Source organism: Drosophila takahashii, chromosome 2L (assembly GCF_030179915.1).
Source record: "Drosophila takahashii strain IR98-3 E-12201 chromosome 2L, DtakHiC1v2, whole genome shotgun sequence".
Taxonomy (NCBI): Eukaryota; Metazoa; Arthropoda; class Insecta; order Diptera; family Drosophilidae; genus Drosophila; species Drosophila takahashii.
In genome coordinates, this window is record NC_091678.1 from 17,639,547 (window position 1) to 17,659,572 (window position 20,026).

The following is a 20,026-nucleotide window of genomic DNA, read 5'->3' on the forward strand; positions in this document are numbered from 1 at the left end:
GGGATTGCTAAACTTCTGCTTATTAAAAATCAATTTCGGATAAAATCCGACGTCTATAGAAAAATTTATAAAATTGTTGCTGGTGATACAAATTCTAAATAAACATATATAAATGCTTAAAACATATATAAATGGCATTATTTTTCCTCTAACTTAGAGTACCCCAATATGTATTTTTTCATTTTATTATATTTTGTGCTATACCAAAGGGAGACTTATCCCTTTATATATATCGAACGCCCCCTGTACTTTCGACTTGCCAACTCACAGAGATAGTAAACAATTTTTAATTGCTCAAAGCTGGAGCGACAATGACAGCAAACGACGTTCCTCCAAATCGCAGTGAATTCATTTTGTTTTGTCGGCTTCCCATTGATAGTGTGTGGGTACTTGAAGTGACCCGGGTTCGGGTTCGCCCCTGCCTGAAAACCCCGTGGAACCTCGTTCCATGCGGCTCATCTGCATGTTGATATCTTGGTCATGAGATCGAATCGGTCCAGTGGCCGTACTGCGGGTGTCTGGTTCTTATTAGCTCTGCACGCGCTTCTCTCCCAGTTGAATTCCATGAATTAATTTCAGTTTTGCATGTTGTTATTTATTAAAATTTCAGATCGCCTTTTGCCCGTCTCAGACATTTGCGATTCTTCATGATGCCCTTTCATATGCGCCGCTGAGCTAATTTCAAAAACAAATTCCTTCCCTTGTGATTGATATCTTTGAGATACTTTCTGTATTTTTGTGGAAAAAAACAATAAATACACAGTAGAAAAGAGCTGAAACTTGGAAGAGATGTGTTCTAAAATAAAAGATTTTTGTAATTATTTTGTATGATAATAGTTTTTATTTCATTGTGAGTTTTTCTTTTTTGCCTTTTTGTAGTTATACATTTAAAAATTCTAGTGTTTTTCATGCTTTACAGTTGTAAATGTTTTCTTGTTTCTTTTTCATAAATTCAATTGGTTTTTACACATAAATACGTTTGATTTAAATTAATTTTTTTTGTGTTAGTTTACTTGCCCATAACATACAAAGTACAGCTAAGTTATGTTTATATTGTTTTTCTTTGTTTTCTTTTTCTTTTAATTAAAATTAAAATCATTCAAATTGATTATCACAGTATTCACGCGAAAAATAAATATGCTTAGAAACTAATCTACGTTTTCTTTTGATGTGGATAGTGTTTAAGTTTATAACTATTCGCTAGGAATTCATTATGTTGACTTTGAAAATTGTGCAGAGACTGTACTTAAATATTAGTAATACACAAACGTCACATTAACTCATAAAGAAATCGTATTTATTTGCTTATCTGAGCAAAAAAATACAATTTTCTTATGCTCAGCAAAATGTTGGTGATTAAGTAAACGTCGTTAACCAGTTCACTTAAACAGCAGTATTTTGGTATGACTTTTCAATAGAGTTACATTAAAATAAATACCATTAATAGTTAACATAAGCAAACCCCATTTTGTGTAGGAGCTGATACCTATCCGAAGTACAGAATTATGCTAGTATTTGATGTGTTTGCGACTTTGAACCTGCAAGATAATAAGCAAAGAAAGAGATAAGGTTAGTTAAGTTAAAGTAATAGTTGTGAAATGTTTATAATAATAAGGGTATTTTTATATTTTAAAAATATTTAATGGACAATTTTTTTAATAAAAATAATTATGTCAAAAGTAAATTTTATTTAATTTAAAATGAATTTTAATTAATATTATTATCATAGACAATTTACACACCTGCTGTTGCTAAGCTTCCTTAGATTTCTCCGGCACATTGCACTGTCTTTGTCCCTAAAAGTGACCCATTTCCGATCCCTTAGTGCATCATATAGGACGACTCATCGTCATCGGCGCCCGTGGGGCTGTCCAGCGAGGGATTGATGCGCTTCTCCTTCTGCCGGCGGTTGCAGAACCACACGCGCACCACCTCCTTCTCCATGCCGAGGCGGTCGGCCAGTTGGGTGATCTCCTCGGAGGTCGGCTTCTGGTTGGCCAGGAAGGCCTTCTCCAAAGCACCGCGAATGGTGGTCTCGATGGAGGTGCGCTTCTTGCGGCGGCGTCCAATGATTTCGGGCGTGCTGACGGTGGCCTGCAGGGCGGCCGGATCGAAGACTCCGCCGGTGGCCTGGATGGTGCGGTCGGCATCGTCCAGCCACTTCTGCAGCAGCGGCTTCAGCTTGCACATGTTCTTGAAGCTCAGGTTAAGGGCCTCGAAGCGCGAGATGGTGGTCTGCGAGAAGTCGTTGCCATACAGCTTGCCCATGGCCAGACCCACGTCGCCCTGGGTGAAGCCCAGCTTGATCCGGCGCTGCTTGAAGGTCTTGGCGAACTGCTCGAGCTCCTCCAGGTCGGTGGTTTCCTCGGGCGAGGGTTCTCCAGCTGCCCGGGCGGCCGCGGCACTGGCCACCGTCTTGGGCTGCGGCGTGGTGGTGCCCGGCGTGGTGGTGGCCATCTGGGTGCCACTGGTGGGTGTACTCGGCGTCAGCATGCCACTCAGCTTCAGGCTGGCCGCCGAACTGGGCGGCGTGATCTGCAGTGGGTGGTGGTGGTGGCTGTGGTGGTGCAGCTGCTGGGGCGAACTGGCCGGACTGCGGATCGCGATGGGACTGCGTATCGAATGGGGAGTGGAGCTGCGTGGCTGCTGCACTTGCATCTTGTGGTTCAGCTGCAGTGGCTCATCCTGCTGGATCTGCTGCCTCTGCTGCTGCTTCTGCAGCGCCTGCAGCTGCTGGGTGGCCTGACCCAAGGCCTGCAGTTGGCTCTGCATCAGGAACTGGGCAGCTGCCACCTGGGTGGTCAGTGCGGGATCATCCTGCTGCATTCCCAGGGAGCCACTCCTTAGCAGCTCCATGTAGCTGTTGAACTGCTGAGTCAAAGCCACCTGACGTTGCTGCAGCAACTGCTGAAACTGGGCGAAATCCTGCGGCGACAGGGAGCCTGTGAGCAGAGGATTACTCATGCCCAGGCCGGCGGCAGCCAGTTGAGCCTGTGGCGAGGACATGCCCGGCATGGCCAGCATGGGTGAAATCTGGGAGGCCATGGCGGCGGCTGCTGCTGCAGCTGCGGCTGCCATCGAATTGGGTGTGGTGGCTCCACCACCACCACCCACCGGGGAGGGAGCCAGAACCGGCGAGATCATGGGCGGCGCCACTGGTGAAGGCACCGAAATCACCGGAACCGGCGAGGCATGCGCCGATTTAACCGAGTTCGCCGGCGACTGGGTGCTGTGGCGACTATTGTCGCTGGTCAAGTTCAAGGCCCCGCCATTGGCATCCTCGTAGTCCTCCTCCTGCTTGAACTGATGGTGATGGTGGTTCAGGTGGTGGTTTAGATGGTGGTGGTGGTGAGCCGGGTGGGGCTGCAGTTGGGACATCAGCTGGCGCTTGGCCTGCTGGTGGGTCAGGGATAAAGCAGGACTCAACGGGGAGCGGCAGCGATCGCTGGAGGTGCCAACACTCGAGTTGTTATCATCGCAATCGGAAGCTGTAAAGTAGAGAAAGAGAAATTTATGGGTTAGGAAAATGAAATATAATAATACTAAAAGGTGGAAAAATATGACATAGAAACTCTTTTCCAATCAAGCCAAGAAAGAGGCGTAACCAACTGACCAAAATATATTTCCCCATCCACTCATGCTATGCAAAAAAGTGAACCTCTAGCCCCCTGACCATTTCCCATTCGAGTGTCCTTTTGCATAAATTTAGCATAGGCCACACGAGCGTTTTGTATAATTTTCGTTCAATTTCATAGTCCGTTGGTTTTCGGTTTCGAGTGAAAGCCTTTCTCGTGACCACCCACCCATTTTATTATGCGAAAATGCCGTCAGCCTCTCTTTTCACCCCCTTCGAGCCATTCGGTCCATAGTTTACATAGTTCCACCTTGACATCAAATGGAATTCTCATGTTTTCTTTTCATTTTGGCTGACGCTTTTAGCTGCTTTTAAGTGGCATTTTAGCATTTCAAATGCCTGGCCAGGCGATTTGTATAAATTTGCTATTTGTATGCATTTTATTTGCACAACAAAGGGGGTGGGGAGGGGATGGTTTCGGGCAGAGGCCAATTGATTTGCAATAATATTTAAATACAAGACGAGTTCATTTTTGAGCTAGGACTAAGACTTCCTCCCTCATAAATGGCAATCAAAGGAGTTAAACCCTTTGAAGTGGCCTTTGGTCTGGGATCCCGAATCTCACATTCCCAAATAGCCCTTTCCAAATTCCTATTCCCCCAACCAATTTCCACATCCTGTCCACTGCAGGCAATTTTTGCATATGTTTGCCTGGGCTACTTTATGACTTGTGCTCGCCTCCTGATGCTCGATTCCCAATCCTCGATCCCCCATTCCCCGATGCCTGAATGCTACATGAATTTGATGACTTATTCGCCCAAGTGGGCGACCCACCGACCGACCACATGGTCATCCTTTTTACATATGCGACCGAACCCTGGCCAGGAACGATTTTTTCTCTCCTCCTCGGACGGGCTACGTGCGTCAATTTGGTATTCAGATGATGTGCAAATTCGATTTGTATGTGTTGTGTGAATGGCTATAGACATGGGCGGCGGTGAATGCCTTTATGAAAGGGGTTTAAGGGAAACTAAGGTAATTCAGGTTTCTAATATGAAAAGAATTTTGGTATTTATTCAGGGTAAGTTATTTATATTCTAATAAAAAAAGTTTAGGACCCAAAAAAAAGTTTTTTGATGGTAATTTTAATATAAAAGAATTAAATTATTTCATAAATGAATTTTTAGAGGTATAAGAAAAGGACCGAAAAACCATTTAATATCAGTAGCTATATTATTTAAAACCCCCCCTTTCAGCGCGCTCCTGTTCCATTTAGCACAACCAATAAAAAAAAAGCCAAATGGTCAGTTTGACTGCACATTGAGCTACCCCAAAAGCGCTCCCACATACGGCGGCTGGCATAACGGAATAATTTTTGCATAAAATATATGTAAATATATATATTTTCATGTTCGTGAAAGAAATCACAGCAACTGTGTCCAGTCCCACACACACAGCCCCATTCGACCAGACAGCCTCCCTCACACATATTCGAATTCAAATCAAGCGAAATGCTGTCAATAATGTGGTAAAAAAAGGGGGCCAGAAAAGGTTGGTTTTTGTTCGGACCGTGACTAACGAAGTCCATGAAATTTGAAAAGTGTGAATTGCAAATTGAACGCAGCCTTCTTCGAGGAACGAGTTATGAATAATAATCGAAGGTTTTATGAATCTATCAAAAATTTATAGTGCACCCAAGGACCGATATTCACAATGGTTCTCCTCGCTCTTCGGTTTTCGTTTTTCGGTTTAGGGAACAATTAGGGGGAATTGACAGACCCAATTGTCACCTCAGAAACTACTTAAGAAGCTGTTAAGTCGAAACACCCATTTAATAAGACATCAAAATCAACTTAAAGACGCCCTTCGCTCCTCCTTCCCTTTCGCCTTTTCGGTTAAATCACAGCCGAAAGGGCTGTGACAAAAGTTTTGACAGGCCATTGTGTGAGGAGGGGATATCCTCCCTAGGAAAGAACAGAGCAACCGACCAACCAACCCTAACCCAAAAACCGATATATATACCCTATATATTTAGGGTCTAGCGCGTGGCTGTCGCAGGCAAGGGTTGATATTTTGATATTCCCTCCGGTTTATTGTCTTTTTGTCGAACCGAAAACATGCGAGTGATTTAGTGAAACCGAGTATGCCCCCAAGCAGATGTTTCAGACCAGAAATGTGAATACATATATATCCCTATGAAGTGGACAAATCTCGTAAATCGTTTTCGGACAACAGCTGATGCTCTGAGATGGGTAAAATATACAAAAACACACTTACCATTCGATTGAAGTGGCGACGGCGAACGCGACAGACGACTGATATCTGGAAGGAAAGAAAAGGGAAAACAAAATTTTAGACTGGCTAAATTGAGAGCACTTAAAGCTAAAAGTAAAATAACACACGTCGCGAGCATAAAATGGAAATACACAACATTTTCCTAGAAGCAAACGCTCAAGTTTACGATACACCCAAAATCGATATCGATATACATTCTAAGCCAGGACTGACCAAATGGCCGGTAGTCCAAAGTCCAGACATCGACACCGTTGCCTATAAAAGGATATTTTTATGGACCTTCCTCGAGGGGCAGTCGGAATGGAGATGAAATGGAGTTCAAGGAACACCTGGTCTGTGTACGATTTGAATTTTCGAGTTGGGAACGAGAGCGGTCAGCATTTGTGTTGAAATTGAGCTGGCTGCATTTTTATGTCTGTAGAAATTGAATTTTGTTTGGTCTCGCTGGCTAATTTACGAGTGCAGCGAGGTGACCTCTCCGAAATGCATTAGAAACTGAGTGCTCTTATTTTTTTGGGTGTAGTATGACACTTTGGGATTAGCAAATTTCAAGGTTTGCATTAGCTGATTAAATTTCTTTAAGATTAAGTTGCTGAATAGTAACTAAAGTAGTATTATTAAATACATTTAAATATGTTTAATAATATTTTAAAATATTCCTTATATTTAATCTAATTAATAATACCTCCTAAAATGTCTGAATGAATTTCTTTTAGCAGTTATATTCACCTCCTTTCGATTTCGCTACCTAAGATCCTATCAGTTAAATCAGTTTATCTGAAATGGATTTCTTCCCTTTTGCCACCACAATCTTCCCTCACTTCTGGCACACTTCTGTCGCCCCTTTTGGCCACGCCTTTGGCCCGCTAATTAAGCGGCACAACTGCTGCCAGTTCAAGTGGTGCATGTGGCATATGTGCGGATCCAGAATATACATTCACACATATAGTATATCGGTTCGAGTTAGGTAAATGAAAATTTTACAAAAACCCGGCGTTAAAATGCCACATAAATTATGTAACTTGGAGGTGGGGAGGAAAGGGAAATTCAACACCCTCGCGCGTGTCCAGCACGAGTAAAATGAGCAGCATTTGGAAACGTTTTTGAGAATTTTACAGTTTTTGGCAGATAAATTGCGAAAACCACAGGCGGCCACCCCCAAATAAATAAAATTTTAGAGAATCGCCCAGCGGGGGTGGCGGTTTATGATGAGGACGATGGTCGTCGAAGAATCGAAGGGGGACAGAAGTCGGATTCATTGGGCATTGGTGGCGCACACAATTAGTCAATGACCTCGACAGTTGGCTGGCTGGGGGTGGCTGGGCTGAGACCAACACACAGGCAGTCCAACCGACCATATATGCTATATGGTCATCACGTGCGCAGACTGAGACTGACTATCGATTGAGTCGTCGGCGGAAGCTGCGTGTCTTGAACTCTTGACCCCTCCGCTTCGGTGGGTGGCTGGAACCCCCGAAAAGTAGCCGAAAAAATAACATAAATAAATAAAATAAAATATAATAGAATGAAGGGAAAGCAAACATTATGTGCGTGCTCTTTGGCCCTTTGTCTCTGCCTGTATATTCGTAGCAAAACAAAACTAGCAAAATCGCAAAGAGAGAAAGCTTCAAGTGCGGCGAAATGAAAGCTTGATTAGAGGATGCGAGAGAGTGCGAAAACAATTAAGGAGAGTCTCCTTATGTTCTCAAGAGCAGTTTCCTTTAGGAGTTTCCCAAGTATTAGTTTTATGTCTTTCAGTAAATAATTATTTTGCATTCAAATTCCTGATAAATTGTGGTCTTAGAATATTATAAGTAATGCTTATTAAATATGCAACTAGCCTTTGTAATCTTTTTTAAACAAATAAACAAAGGTTTTAGTTTTAATTAATTTGTAAAGCCCTTAAAAAAGTGAACCACATTTGTTTAACACTTAACCTGCATTACAAAACCATACTTGCTGCATTTATCAACGATTTCCGCCTTGCTAATGGTAAATCTTAATCGATACTTCATTTATTTCCTTCGGGTTCCTAGAATTACCCATAAAAAGTTGAGCCAGCGGACACACGCCCTCTTTCTTGATCGGCTTTTATAGCGGCGATAGGTGATAACGCGATATAGTAGGGCAACAACAAATATAAAAAAAATGGAAAAGACTGCATGAGCTCATGGACAATGACTAAAAATAATGTTATTATTCAAGTTGGACATTGTCGTCAATTGGCGTGGCCGTAATCGGCCAAATATATTAATTTAAAACTGATTGGCGACGAGCGAACCAGTATTTTCTGTGGGCTCCGATTAATTTATTAAAATCACCAAAATATGACGATACTTGTTTACTTTGAGAGGCGGACTTCTTGGAATCTTTGAGTATTGTGCAGGTGTGCAAAACGTTACTTCGGTTTTGGTTTTTGGCGATAAGCGGCCGCGATAAGCAAATCGTAGTGTACAAGGTAAGTAAACCCTTGCGGGAATATCATGAGACATATATTAGCTATCGTTAGTTCTTGAGATTAGAGAAGCCATTTGCGTCACGTGCTCGAAGCAGGGCACAGAAGTACTCCTGCACGAAGTAGGTGGAAATTTGTATAACGTAAAAAAATCCCCCATTTTATCACCCTCACGTCTGTCTCATTAAAATGTTCCATAGTCACCTGCCTATCTGGCGACTTGTATGCGCCACTTAAACACCGAGCTACTCACTTTCCGTTCGTCAGTTTTACATAATCAATCATAACCCATTCCTGAGCCCGTACCACTTGGTACACCTCGAGTGTGGCTCATCGGAATTATTACGCATATTCCGTATGATACTTCCTTTTACAATATTTGTCATCGAAATGCGCTTTTTTATTGCCCCGCATTTGCTGCGCTTCGAAAACGATAATTGATAAGGTAACAAATTAAAAGTATTGTTTACAACGGCCGAGCGGTTCCATTGAGTGCCCATCGCCACAAGTAGTATCGGTACCCCTCGCCCGAACCGTACCTATTTACATGGTCACAATTGTGGGCTGGTTGTGCAAGAAATGCGTCTTTAATAAATATTTTTATGGTCCGGCATTTGTAATACTCATTTGTTAGTTTGTGGTTCTCTAGCGTAGCCTGGCACCGGCGGGGTTTTTGAGACCCGTCTTTAAGTGGGTCGCTGGGAGTTAATATTTATGGCGGGGACACCTGTGCCGGTGTTTATTTTCAATAAGCAGATTGCAGTTTTCTTTGTTCTAGCTGTTGGCCATTGAGACTTGGGTTTTTCGTTAGTGCAGAGCACCTGACTCAGTGCCCATGGTAATTTTCACGAGGTCTGGCTTAGTAATTCAGCGGTGAAAGGCAGACCTTGCACAAGCGTTTTTGGGGAAACCGCCTTTGGGTGGTTATTAGTTGGGGTTTTATCGGAACACATGAGGACTTATGGTTGATTCAGCTTTTCATTTTTCTAATATTCATATGTTTTTTTACCTAATTAAAGTAATTATTTAAAAACTGAATAGGTGTCCTATTGAAAATAAACCGAGTATATTTTTTTAAAACAATAAAATATTTTGTCAGAGCTTTTGTAATTCAATGTTTTTTTTAAGATTAGAGACAATCTTTGTAACTCAATTTCAATATCAAATGGAAGATTAATATTACTACTTTTTTTAACTTAATATAAGTTAAAAGTTTATTGTAAATTCAAAGAAGTATTTATTTAAAAATGTTTATAAGTGTTATTAATAGACTTAAAAGCTTTATATTGGCATTTAAAGTATTTAAATAAAAACTTAAAATGTATTTGAAAAGCTTCAATAACTTGTATGATTTGCTTTAGCTGTTCAGAGGGCTTCAACTTACATCGATTCTGCATTATGTGAACGGCGGCCTCGCGGGCGCTGGTCGGTGTGGATTTGAGCAAATCGCGCTTCAAGGAGTTGTTATTATCCTCGGGACTAGCGGTGTGCCAACGTAGCTCCGACATAACCATTTTCACAACTCAAAGGTGCAGATACAAATGTTTATATGCGATATGATCAATGTTCAATGAGCACTGTAAGTTCACTTTAGCACTGGGTTCTGATTGTTTGTTATTTGGTGTTTAATGTTTGGTTTTTTGTTTGTTGAATATTTCTTTTTTTTTTAGAAGCGCCGCTTTCGTGTGGACGCGTTCGTGTCTCGTGTGAAACTGACAACAGAGAAGCGGTCGCAGCGGCAGGATAGCTCTCTGCGAACTAACGGATAATCGCTCTAGGCCTGAATGTTTGGGTTCCGTTCCGATGATGATGATATGATGGCAATGATGATGGTCTGTGTCTGCTCTCTCTTTCTCGCTCTCTCTGCGAGCGTTCTTTCTCTCCCTCTCTATCGCCCTCTCTTTGCCGGCGTTTGGGATTTTGAGTTGAAAACTGGTGTGTTTGTTGCACCCCTAAAAAAGCGTTATGGGTTGATTTGTCCTTTTTTTAGCCCAGACACACAGAAACACACACACACACTCAAGCACGGGGGGTAAAAAAGCGACTGGGGAAATGGTGGCGTATACGTGATAAAAAACGCGATGTAGCGCTCCACACGTTTAACTGGTTCCACTTTTGCGCGTCGACTGCAGTTGAATTGGAACTTGGGGCAAAAGGCAGAATCGCAGGCAGAGGAGAGCGAGATGGAGAGAGCGAGCCCCAAAGCTCTCCATCGCTCGCTCTCTCTCCCACTCTCTCTCGCGTTGGCATTAGAAATGCGTTCCACACACACACACAGTCAGAATCCAATTGGAGTGGAGAGGAGAAGTTCTTGGGCTCTCTCGAAGGCGAGTGAATTGTAAACTAACACACACATTTTATGCGCTTTAAAATGTAGTGTGAGAGTGTGTGAGTGGGGGGCTACCTCGTTTGTGGTTCGCTCGTGGGCTCCATTGTTGTACGTGTGTGTGTGTTTGTGCGAGATGCGTGCGCTTGTTTGAGGCGTGGCTTAAAATTTAAATTTGGCTTTCAAATGGCAATGGATTTTTTATACGGGCCCCCTCTCGCTCTTTGAAGCTGTATGTGTGTATGCATATTATTTTATGATTGGCGAGTCAAAAATGCTGCTTAGGTGTGTGCGTATATGTGTGTTTGTGAGCTATGTAAAAATATTTTAAAGCTGCGTCGACGTCGACTGCAGCAGAGACCCCCACCCCTCTCCCCATTCAACGAAAAAAAACCTCACTTTATATTTGCAGCATTGTCGTCTTCTGATTTCGCTCTTTGTTCTGGCTCCCGTTGCCTCTCCGCTTTCGCAATTTTATTTGCCATTCATGTATGCACACATGTGCGGAGCTCCCCTACTCCTACTCCCGAAAAAAGAGAAGACCACCACCTCCAGCCACCCACTTCCCCTCGGAAAGTTGGCATCTCCTTTTTTGCGCTTGCCACCCACTTGGCAGAATTTTCTTTTCCTTTGCCTTTCTTTGCTTTTGTTTCTTGCTCCTGGCAAATTTTCTTTTTTTCCGCTTTTTTATTATTTTATGATTTGTTTTGGTTTTGTATTTACTTCGGAAGGAAACGACATTTATGGTGACAAATATTTCTGAATTAAAAGCGAAATCAATTATAAAAAAATAAATTTGTAATCACATTATAATTCCAACGTATTTTAAACAATTCCGTGACCTGGTAAATCCGGCACATAGGTCAATTTCCATGAATTTCTTTTTTATGCATATTAAAAACCAAATGTTTTTTTATATTCCCAAGAAATGTGAGGACAAATGAATTATAATGAAAAAGTCAAATTTTCAAGGCGACAGTAACGAAATCTTTCCCATATAAAAAACTAGCCCAACTACCTGACCAGTGCACAATGTACACATATATTTTTTATGCGTATATCGCTTTGTTATGGAAAAAAATCATAAAAAATTGTTACAAAGTCATAAAAAGTCAAAAATTACAAACAGGTAAGAGGAAAATATGTGAGGGAGAGGGAGGTCGAGTCAGAGGAATCAGTGACTAGGTCCTGACAAGCGTTTAACGCTTCCATCAATGATAGCCACCTAGGGTTCCGTTGCGTTCCGTTCGGATCGGTTCGGTTTAGTTTTCCTACGGTCTGAAGGATTTCGCGCTGCTAGCCATCTTTTTTACGACGCGAACTGGCTCGATTTCCACGTAAATCATAAAAAACATTCGATACGTTTGGTATCTCAGGATACCGAGTCATTCGAGTCAGTTGGGCAGTCAGAAAGTCGGTTTGTTGGCCAGCATCCTGGGTCTACATGTTAATTAGCCCATGAGGCATTGGTCCACTTCGACTACTGGTCATCCGCTCTCTCACGTTCGCAAGGAGCTGTTAAAAAAAGGATTTCTGAGATGCCCTACAGGGTATGGGAGGCATTTTGGGCTTAACTAAATTGAGAACAATTTACGTAATTTAAATAAATATATCTGTAAAAACATTGGTAGATAGAAATCCTTTAAATAATCTTTTCTTCAAATTAAAAATGTAACCATGGTAATAGTTATGCTAATATGATAATTGTTAACTAAATGTTGAAATACATTTTCATGATATAGCAAAAAGTCGCTGAAAGTATGGTCTGTTTAATAATGAGCAAATTTGACATATTCGATCTTATCCTAGTGAATTAATAAACAGTTTTAATTAGACCAGGGTATCAAATACTCGATACAACTCACTCTTTTTAGCTGCTATTGACTTGCTGACCGTTTGACTTTTTTATTTGCGTGAACTCGAACTGATGCTATGTGGCCTACTGTGCGTGTCCATAAAAAATATCAAAACTATTTGTCGGCTCTCCCTCTATTTTCCGGCATTCCCGCATTTCCCTACCCTTTCGCACTCACCTCACACTGCGAGGCGTCCTTGCGGCCCATCGTAAAAGAAAATTCGTTGCCGAGAATTACTTAAGTCAATGTAGGCAAAGATCATAAAAAAGGCAAAAAGTCCAGAAGAGTTGAACCTGGCAAACAACATTTTTATTGGGGCAGCCGGAAAATATTAAAAAGAAAATGGAAAGGGATTTTTCCGTACCCATTTGGAGGGTACTTGGTAAATTGTTTGAGAAAATAATGAAAAGTGAAATGTCTAATGAAATCGTAAAGTGTTTTCGACCAGCAAACATGTTGGCATGTGTTTGTATTTTAGTGAGATCTCCCTTTTTGGGGCTTGTTCTTGTGGGTATACTGATTTTTAGATTTTAGTGCATTGATTAATGGGAAAAGGAAACTGAATTTGGAGTAAAAAGAAAGTTTATATATTTTTTGGGACTACACAATTTAATGGAGCTAGTTTAAGAGCAGGAGATTAAATTAAATTATAAATTCTTAAAAAATGTTTAAATTATTGTGTTCCTCTACTTTTCCATTAAATTATTTTTCATGATTCAGAATACACTATTTCAATTATTTGTGCACACATTTTCGAAAGTCATCTGCCCTTGAAGATTATATTTTTGCACCCTTTCAGCAACTATAAATTCAGTAGAAAACTCACCGCCAGTGCAGCTAGAGTGTGTGCGTTAATTAAATTTGTCCCTCATTCTAATCAGCAGCTTAGCATCTCTTAAAATCCGCTCACAATTTTGCTGGAAATTATAGGAAATTTGAACTCGAATAACTTGGGGATGGACCGAAGAGGGTAGCTCTTCTGAAAATGAGGAGGGAAAAGGAAAAGCTGCTGCAGCCTGTCCCTGGTCCAAAAATATTCATGATCCTTGGCATAGCATTCCCCTAAGGTTTTTTACATATCTTCGATGGCAACTTCAGTTCAGACTTTGTCTTTGTTTTGGGTAACATGATGAAGCACCGAATCATCGATGTCGAGGATGACATTCAATGACATTCCTTGATTCTTATTTATGTCCTTATAGAAAATTTCGGTCTGTTTTTTTTTTGGGTAGAAAAGAACAGAAATCAATTGCGTTGTCTGCCTACCTCGATAAGGAAATATTTCTTAAAAAACACACGATAGAGCGAGGCTGAACAATGGAATAGCAAAGAACATGCTACGGTACTTTACTGGCATTTGACACCCCAAAAAGTAAGGACACAAATCGGCAGGACCCTCAGGTAGTGAGTACCGAGTCCTGAGATATGCATATGCGAGGCGTTTACCTACCCCCAACTGCAGTTTTTTTCCGCTTTTTTATGCAATTTTTAGCATGAAAATTTGAGTTTCCTTCTGTTTGCCCAGGGGTAGTTAGGAAACTTTCTCTGCGTTTCGTTTTTTCGGGAGTTTTATAGCGAGTTTCCTTAATTGCGTTCTTTCTTTTCCTTGCTATTTTGAGCATACCTAGATCTCCGATTGTGGTTGTTAACGGTTTTTGATTTATTTTGCGCCTTTTTCTCCAAAAAACAGAAATCGATGTACTCTTCGGAAATTATTTTTGGGATTTATTTTGCGGAAGTTTCCCACGAGTTTTAAGGTAAAAAACGGAAATCTTTTTGCATGCCTTCAGCTGTGATTTTGGCTGAGGACAGTTGCTTAATGAACTATTGGTTTAGGGTAATTGGAAGGCGGAAAAGAAAATATACAGATGTGTATTTGAAATAGGGGCTTAATGTCTTTTGATAATAAGATAAATTATTGATTTACAAGAAAATGTGTTAGATACCTATTCATAAAAAAGTTTTAAGCCTGCATTTCGAACTATGTTATTTAGGTTTCAATAATTAGGGCTACAAAATATTTAAATGATTTAATGAATAGACTAAATAATTTTAATTTCTAACAGAAAATATTCATCAAAGCTAAAAATTTTGTATAAATTTAATTCTCAAACAAGTATTTTATTTAATAAAATTATATGCACATGTTTATATAGCTCCCCTTTTCTTGAAAATCTTCTTAACTTTAATTTCCATCGCATCAGTTCCTTCTCTACTCACCACTTGGGTCCTGCAATTTCAGGCACTGCTCTAAATCTCGCACATCCTTGCTGGCATTGTTCAAGTGGCCATAGAGAGCAACTGCTGCTCCGGTCAGTTCCAGGACCTTATCCTTTTCCCCCTCCTCCTGCTTGTCCTGCTCCTCCTGCTCCTCCACTTTCAATTGCAGAGGCGACGAAGCATTGTTGTTGGCAATCTGAGCTGGATGCAGCCGTTCGGCTCCTTTATCCTTTGGCTGCTCAACATATTCATCACACGATTGCAACTTCAATTCGAGCGTTAGCTTCTTGTCCCTTATCCTCGTCCCCTCATCCCCCCTCTCTGAAGGGGGCGACGCGGAGGGGGAGTGGCAGGACACCAGAGTCGAGGAGGCGGGGGAGGACGAGAGAAAGGAGCTGCTGTGATTTGCGCTGACATCGCGCATATTTGTGTCAACAGCAGTCAAAGTTCCATCTTTGTTCTCCTCGGCACTCGTTAGGACAGCTTCATTCGCAGCCCCGGCATGTTGTTGGCTTGGCTCGAATTTAAAGTTGCCAACTGCAAAGAAAAATGTGCAAAATAGATTTTCAAAGATTTCTACCAGGTTGTGTAAGTTTGGAACCCTAACTCAAGGTATAGTTTGGTAAACAAAATTAAATTTTTATCACGATTATATGTTATTCAAATATTTTTATTCCACCTGGAAATTTTACAATTGCATGGATTTTATATAGTTAAACCAATTTAACTTAAATTATAAATAAAAAACCGTAGTGATCTATTCAGTATTGACTTCGGCAAATCTTACTATATAGGAAAAAAGGAATTTCACCAAAATTTATATTAACTAATTTAATTTTACTTAATTTAATTTACAGTATAAATTATTTGTATATATCTTAGATAATTTTTTTTTATATAAAACTTGAGTCGTAGCACTTAAACATACACCATTTTGTAGAACCCTATATATTCAAATCACTGCCAGAGAACCAATCACAAGCACATATCGTTATCTCCGAAAGGGTTGACTTCGGGATTTACATAAGCCCATCGTTATGGAATCACAGCAACCCTTTTTTTACGACTCTCACCCCATTTGAATAAGCTTCTCTCTCTGGTGGGCCATAAAAAGGGGTTGATTTACATAAAAAACGGGCGGGCAGAGTCGTCGAGCCTTCATTTTAATATTTCCCCCTAGGGGTTGATGGCCCAATACGCACACTCCTGGAAATATGCTGATAACGTCATATTTTCGACGCTTTTGGTGTGGAGAAAACTTGGGAGGGGGTTCGCCGGTGGGGGGACTCTTAAAAAAGCAACCAACCGGGCACATTTCATTGGCTGAAGGGCCTGCACTCGGCATGTGGGCCAAAAAAGAACGGGGAAATATGAAAAATATTTTCATGGCAAGGCGTTGAAATGTCTCCGGGTAACTGATGCTTGAAATAACGGCAGGACACCGCCGTCATGTGTTCATTGAGTCCTTTTCCTGTTGCTGGGTAATTTCAGTGCTTCGGAATGCTACTAAAAAATGAGTCACATGGATGGGTTTCAAGTGTGAAAGTTCTCTGAGGGGGAATCAAATGAAAAGGGGAAATCCCAAATGCGCAGGAATGTGTGATATTTTAAATGAGGGAAGATAACCTTAGGAAATATGATTTGGGTAGGTAATATTCTAAAGCTTTTCAGAAATTAGGGATTGTTTAATTTAGACTCTCTGTTAATTTTTTCAGATCAGAAGGCTAAAATTTTTTAGTGCAAAAATTTGCAATCTTTTTAAACCAGATGTACCACAAAGATAAATCTTAAGTAACCAACATCGCCTTTGTCCTGATGCCTTCATTTTGCGTTTCCAAGAACCCAATGTCATCTAGTTTTTTATCGCAAAGTATTTAGGATCTGCGATATTTCAGGATTTCAATTTCTCGCTTCAGCAAACAAATCTCTGCCTGTTGCGCAACCTGAATATCTTAGGAAAAGGTAAACTTCTGAGGACAAGCCGCCGGGGATATAATAAGGATAACTGCAACTACAAACGAATTGCAGCATTAAACGAAGAACAACAAAGGGGCTAAAAATTATTAGATTTTTTACCGTTTGACAGCGCATTTCAATTGCACAATTACGAGGAAGTGGCAGCACCGAGAAAAGGATCCTCCTACGGTCATAAATTTCTGTCAGCCAGGGGTTTTAATTGAGGAGCTATCGATGGAGAGACCTGCCCGAGATCGATGTCCATCCATCTCTCTTCCTCTACAGAATACCGAATACCAGGTGTAACCGGGAATCAAAGGAGGTGTTGCTGGGGTCCAGAAGGATTCTATACCGCAATACAGGAGCAGTCGCCGTACCTTCATCGTGGGAACTGCACATTGCGCAAAGGACAATGCATCGAGCTCACCTAACCAAGTGCAATTTGGCTTTTGTCCCCTGGCAACTACAACTACAACTACAACTACAGAAACAACTACACCACACCCGCTGCGTATTTCGGCACACAAAGTGTAACTGTAACACTGGCCAAGAAAATCGAAGAAGAACCCGGTTCCAGACAATAGCGAATCTGGAGAATCGGGAAATGATGATCACCGGCCCATTGTGATCACTTGGCTACGCACCAAAAATAAGCGAAACAAAACGGCGGCACAATGGGCAAAGTGATTATTGTTGCGACTTTTGCTCTTTTGTGTATGCGAAACGTGAATTTATCGCTTCTTCTTTTGCGACTTTTCATATAGTATCTAAGGTATTATAATATGGGTGGGATATTCGAAACAGCGCAGTGGGAAACTGGAGTAAAATTTTGATGTACTTTATTTTTTTCGATATAATCGGGATATGATTATTTTTTATCAAAAGTTTTTAGAACTTAGTAGTAATTTTTTTTAAACTTCTGCAAATCTAAGAAAGTGTCTGCCCAGTCTGTCATTTGTCGTTTTAACAATTTTCATAGTTCCTTCAACCTGAAACAGTTCTCAACCGGACTATTGGTAGATAATTTTTTTTTTGTATCATTAAATAATCTTTAAATAAAGCAAAAATATCACTAGCAACATGGAGATTGTAATGAAGAAGCTTGAAGAGATTCTAAAGCTAGATGTCTTTCGGCAGAAACCGAAAAGGTCTCGTCGAGGTAAACGTCGTTCTGGGGTAACCGAAATGATCAGGAAGCCAGAACAAGGTAAGGAATCTGGAGGGGTTCTCAAAACCCGCAAAGGAACTGGAGGTGTTCAGAAGACCACGGGTCCTGGACCCACTCTTCTCCTCGTTTGCAATTTGGACTACGGCGTGGACGATGCGGATATCATGGAGCTGTTCAATGAAGATGGACTGATACTGAAGGGGACCGTGCACTATGATCGCCATGGCAAATCATTGGGAACCGCCGAGTTGGCACTTAGGAATCATAATGATGCCATGAAGGTCATCGAGAAGTTTCATGGGGTGCGTTTGGACGGGCGTCGCTTGAAAATTCACCTGGTTAAGGCCTCCCCCAATGTCAAGCGTCGTGCTTTTAAGACTCTTTCTAAGAAGCGCCCCTTGAACCGTTCCGTTGGTCGTAAAGAATTGGATTCTAGTCCATGGGAAAGCTTCGTATCGAAAAGTCTCTAAGATTTATATACCTAATATTAAATACCTTCACTTTTGTTTTACATTGCATGGTTCAACAAAAATGTATAGATCACAAATGTAACGCAAAGAATTCATAGACCATATATAATGTTATGCTGCACTTTGTATACATTTTAAACAACAAATAAAAAGAGTCCCTCCGCTGCAAAAATAAATTTTATTTTACTTTACTTAAGTGACATGAAATTTAAAAAAACATTCTTTATGCCTCCAAAATTTCTGGAAAGTCGGCTTACTATTGTATTTTAATAACAATAAAATATTTGAATTTTTTATGATCTCGTTTTGTCATACATATGATTTGTGTTTCTGTTTTCTCTTCTTGATCCCGCCCAAAGCATGTACACATTTTTGAGCCATGCATAAAGTACACTGGCAGCAAATCCTCGAAGCTTGGCGCTCATTTAAATAACGGTGCGCTCTGTTTAATGCGCTTTTGGCACGCAACTCGGCGGTTTTTCATTTTTTGCATACACTGAGCACAATTAGCGCTTATAATTTGCAGTGCGTTTCGTCCATCCGCCACCCGCGCCTTCGCTTTTGACGCCCCCGCTTTTTACACGCCTTTCTACACTTCGCTGCTTGTTTGCATACATTTCGTACCAGGCACTTGGGCCCCTCTCGCCTCGTCTCTTTCCCTTCCGCACTTTGCATGTGCAACCGCTCGAGACGCCCCTCTTGACTCCCTTTCCCCCACCCGGTCTTCTGCGTTTTTGCGTTTTGTAATTGCAGTTATTTGGCCCAAATCGCGCATTATAAAAGCAAACATCAGCGGGCCGCAAACTAAAAAAATGCTCTTAAATTGCGTAAATTCATATTAAACACATATATTTAATTTAATTTTTATTTCTATTGCATTTAAATTTTGCCTTAGCAGCGCTGCAAATGAAGTGAAAATGTGTGGCAAGACCGTAATTATAGAGGATTTTTCAATTGCTGTCTGTGGAAATTATGGGCTTAAGGTTGATATGTTTGAAATTGTTAAATAAATAATTCATTTGTGGTTAATTGAAAATTAATGGTTTTTCATATGAATATCTGTAATTAAGATTTTAAAGTTTCTTTAGGTGAAAATTTCCCTGTCTACTCTTATAAAATTGTTTAAAATATAGCATTTTCTGCTTCATTGCCGAAAATAACATTTCCCAAAATTTTCACCCATTCCCACGCTACCACAAAACCCGCAATATCTCCGCATTTTTTTAATGACTTTTTCTGTTAGTTTACCCATTTTTCCGCAATTTAAAATCTATGTTTCCCAAGAAAACACTCGACTTGATGCTGGTGGTAATAAAATCCTTTTTATTTTGGTTTCACAAAAATACGTTACAAAATGGTGCAAAAATGGTAGAAAAAAATTCAAAAGGTTAAATGTCACTTAAGAGGATTCGATTTTCATTTTTTTCTCACCCTGAGATTTTTTTTCAGGCAATTACTTGACGATTTTTGCAGATTTTTTACTAAAATTTTGTGCGCGCAAAGTAAAAGGGAATTTTAATGGCAGCTGCTCGCGTCGCAATAAAGGGGTGGAAAAGGGGCGAACATTAAATGTGGGCATGGCTCTAAAATACGAAAAAAAAATCACAAACTATATGTACATGAATTTTCAACCCTATTTTGCATGAACATGAATGATAAGCAAAAAACAAAGTTTGGAAACTCCCGAGGGCCAATAAAAAATTGTT

At 40.7% G+C, this 20,026-nt stretch overlaps 2 protein-coding genes across 3 annotated transcripts in view; one reads left to right on the forward strand and one right to left on the reverse strand.

Annotated features, from left to right (window-relative positions):
- Positions 1-619: 619 nt before the first annotated feature.
- The window catches only part of nub (nubbin), a 46,427-nt gene continuing 27,020 nt past the window's right edge, over positions 620-20,026 (reverse strand). Inside the window, exons 3-6 of one of the 2 annotated variants that reach the window (XM_017157279.3) lie at positions 14,727-15,263; positions 5,852-5,896; positions 1,743-3,488; positions 620-1,538 (exon numbers count right to left, since the gene is read on the reverse strand). In XM_017157279.3, coding sequence (XP_017012768.2) covers positions 1,822-3,488; positions 5,852-5,896; positions 14,727-15,263 — 2,249 coding nt within the window. In that variant the 3' untranslated portion in view covers positions 620-1,538; positions 1,743-1,821. Of the gene's footprint in view, positions 1,539-1,742; positions 3,489-5,851; positions 5,897-9,708; positions 10,442-14,726; positions 15,264-20,026 lie in introns of those variants that run through there. The other variant, XM_017157280.3, reaches the window with a different exon arrangement.
- On the forward strand, positions 17,571-18,479 carry Ref2 (RNA and export factor binding protein 2). Its single transcript, XM_070217390.1, has 2 exons — positions 17,571-17,698; positions 17,759-18,479. Exon 2 carries the CDS (start codon positions 17,763-17,765, stop codon positions 18,318-18,320), a length of 558 nt encoding a protein of 185 aa, XP_070073491.1. The 5' UTR covers positions 17,571-17,698; positions 17,759-17,762; the 3' UTR covers positions 18,321-18,479.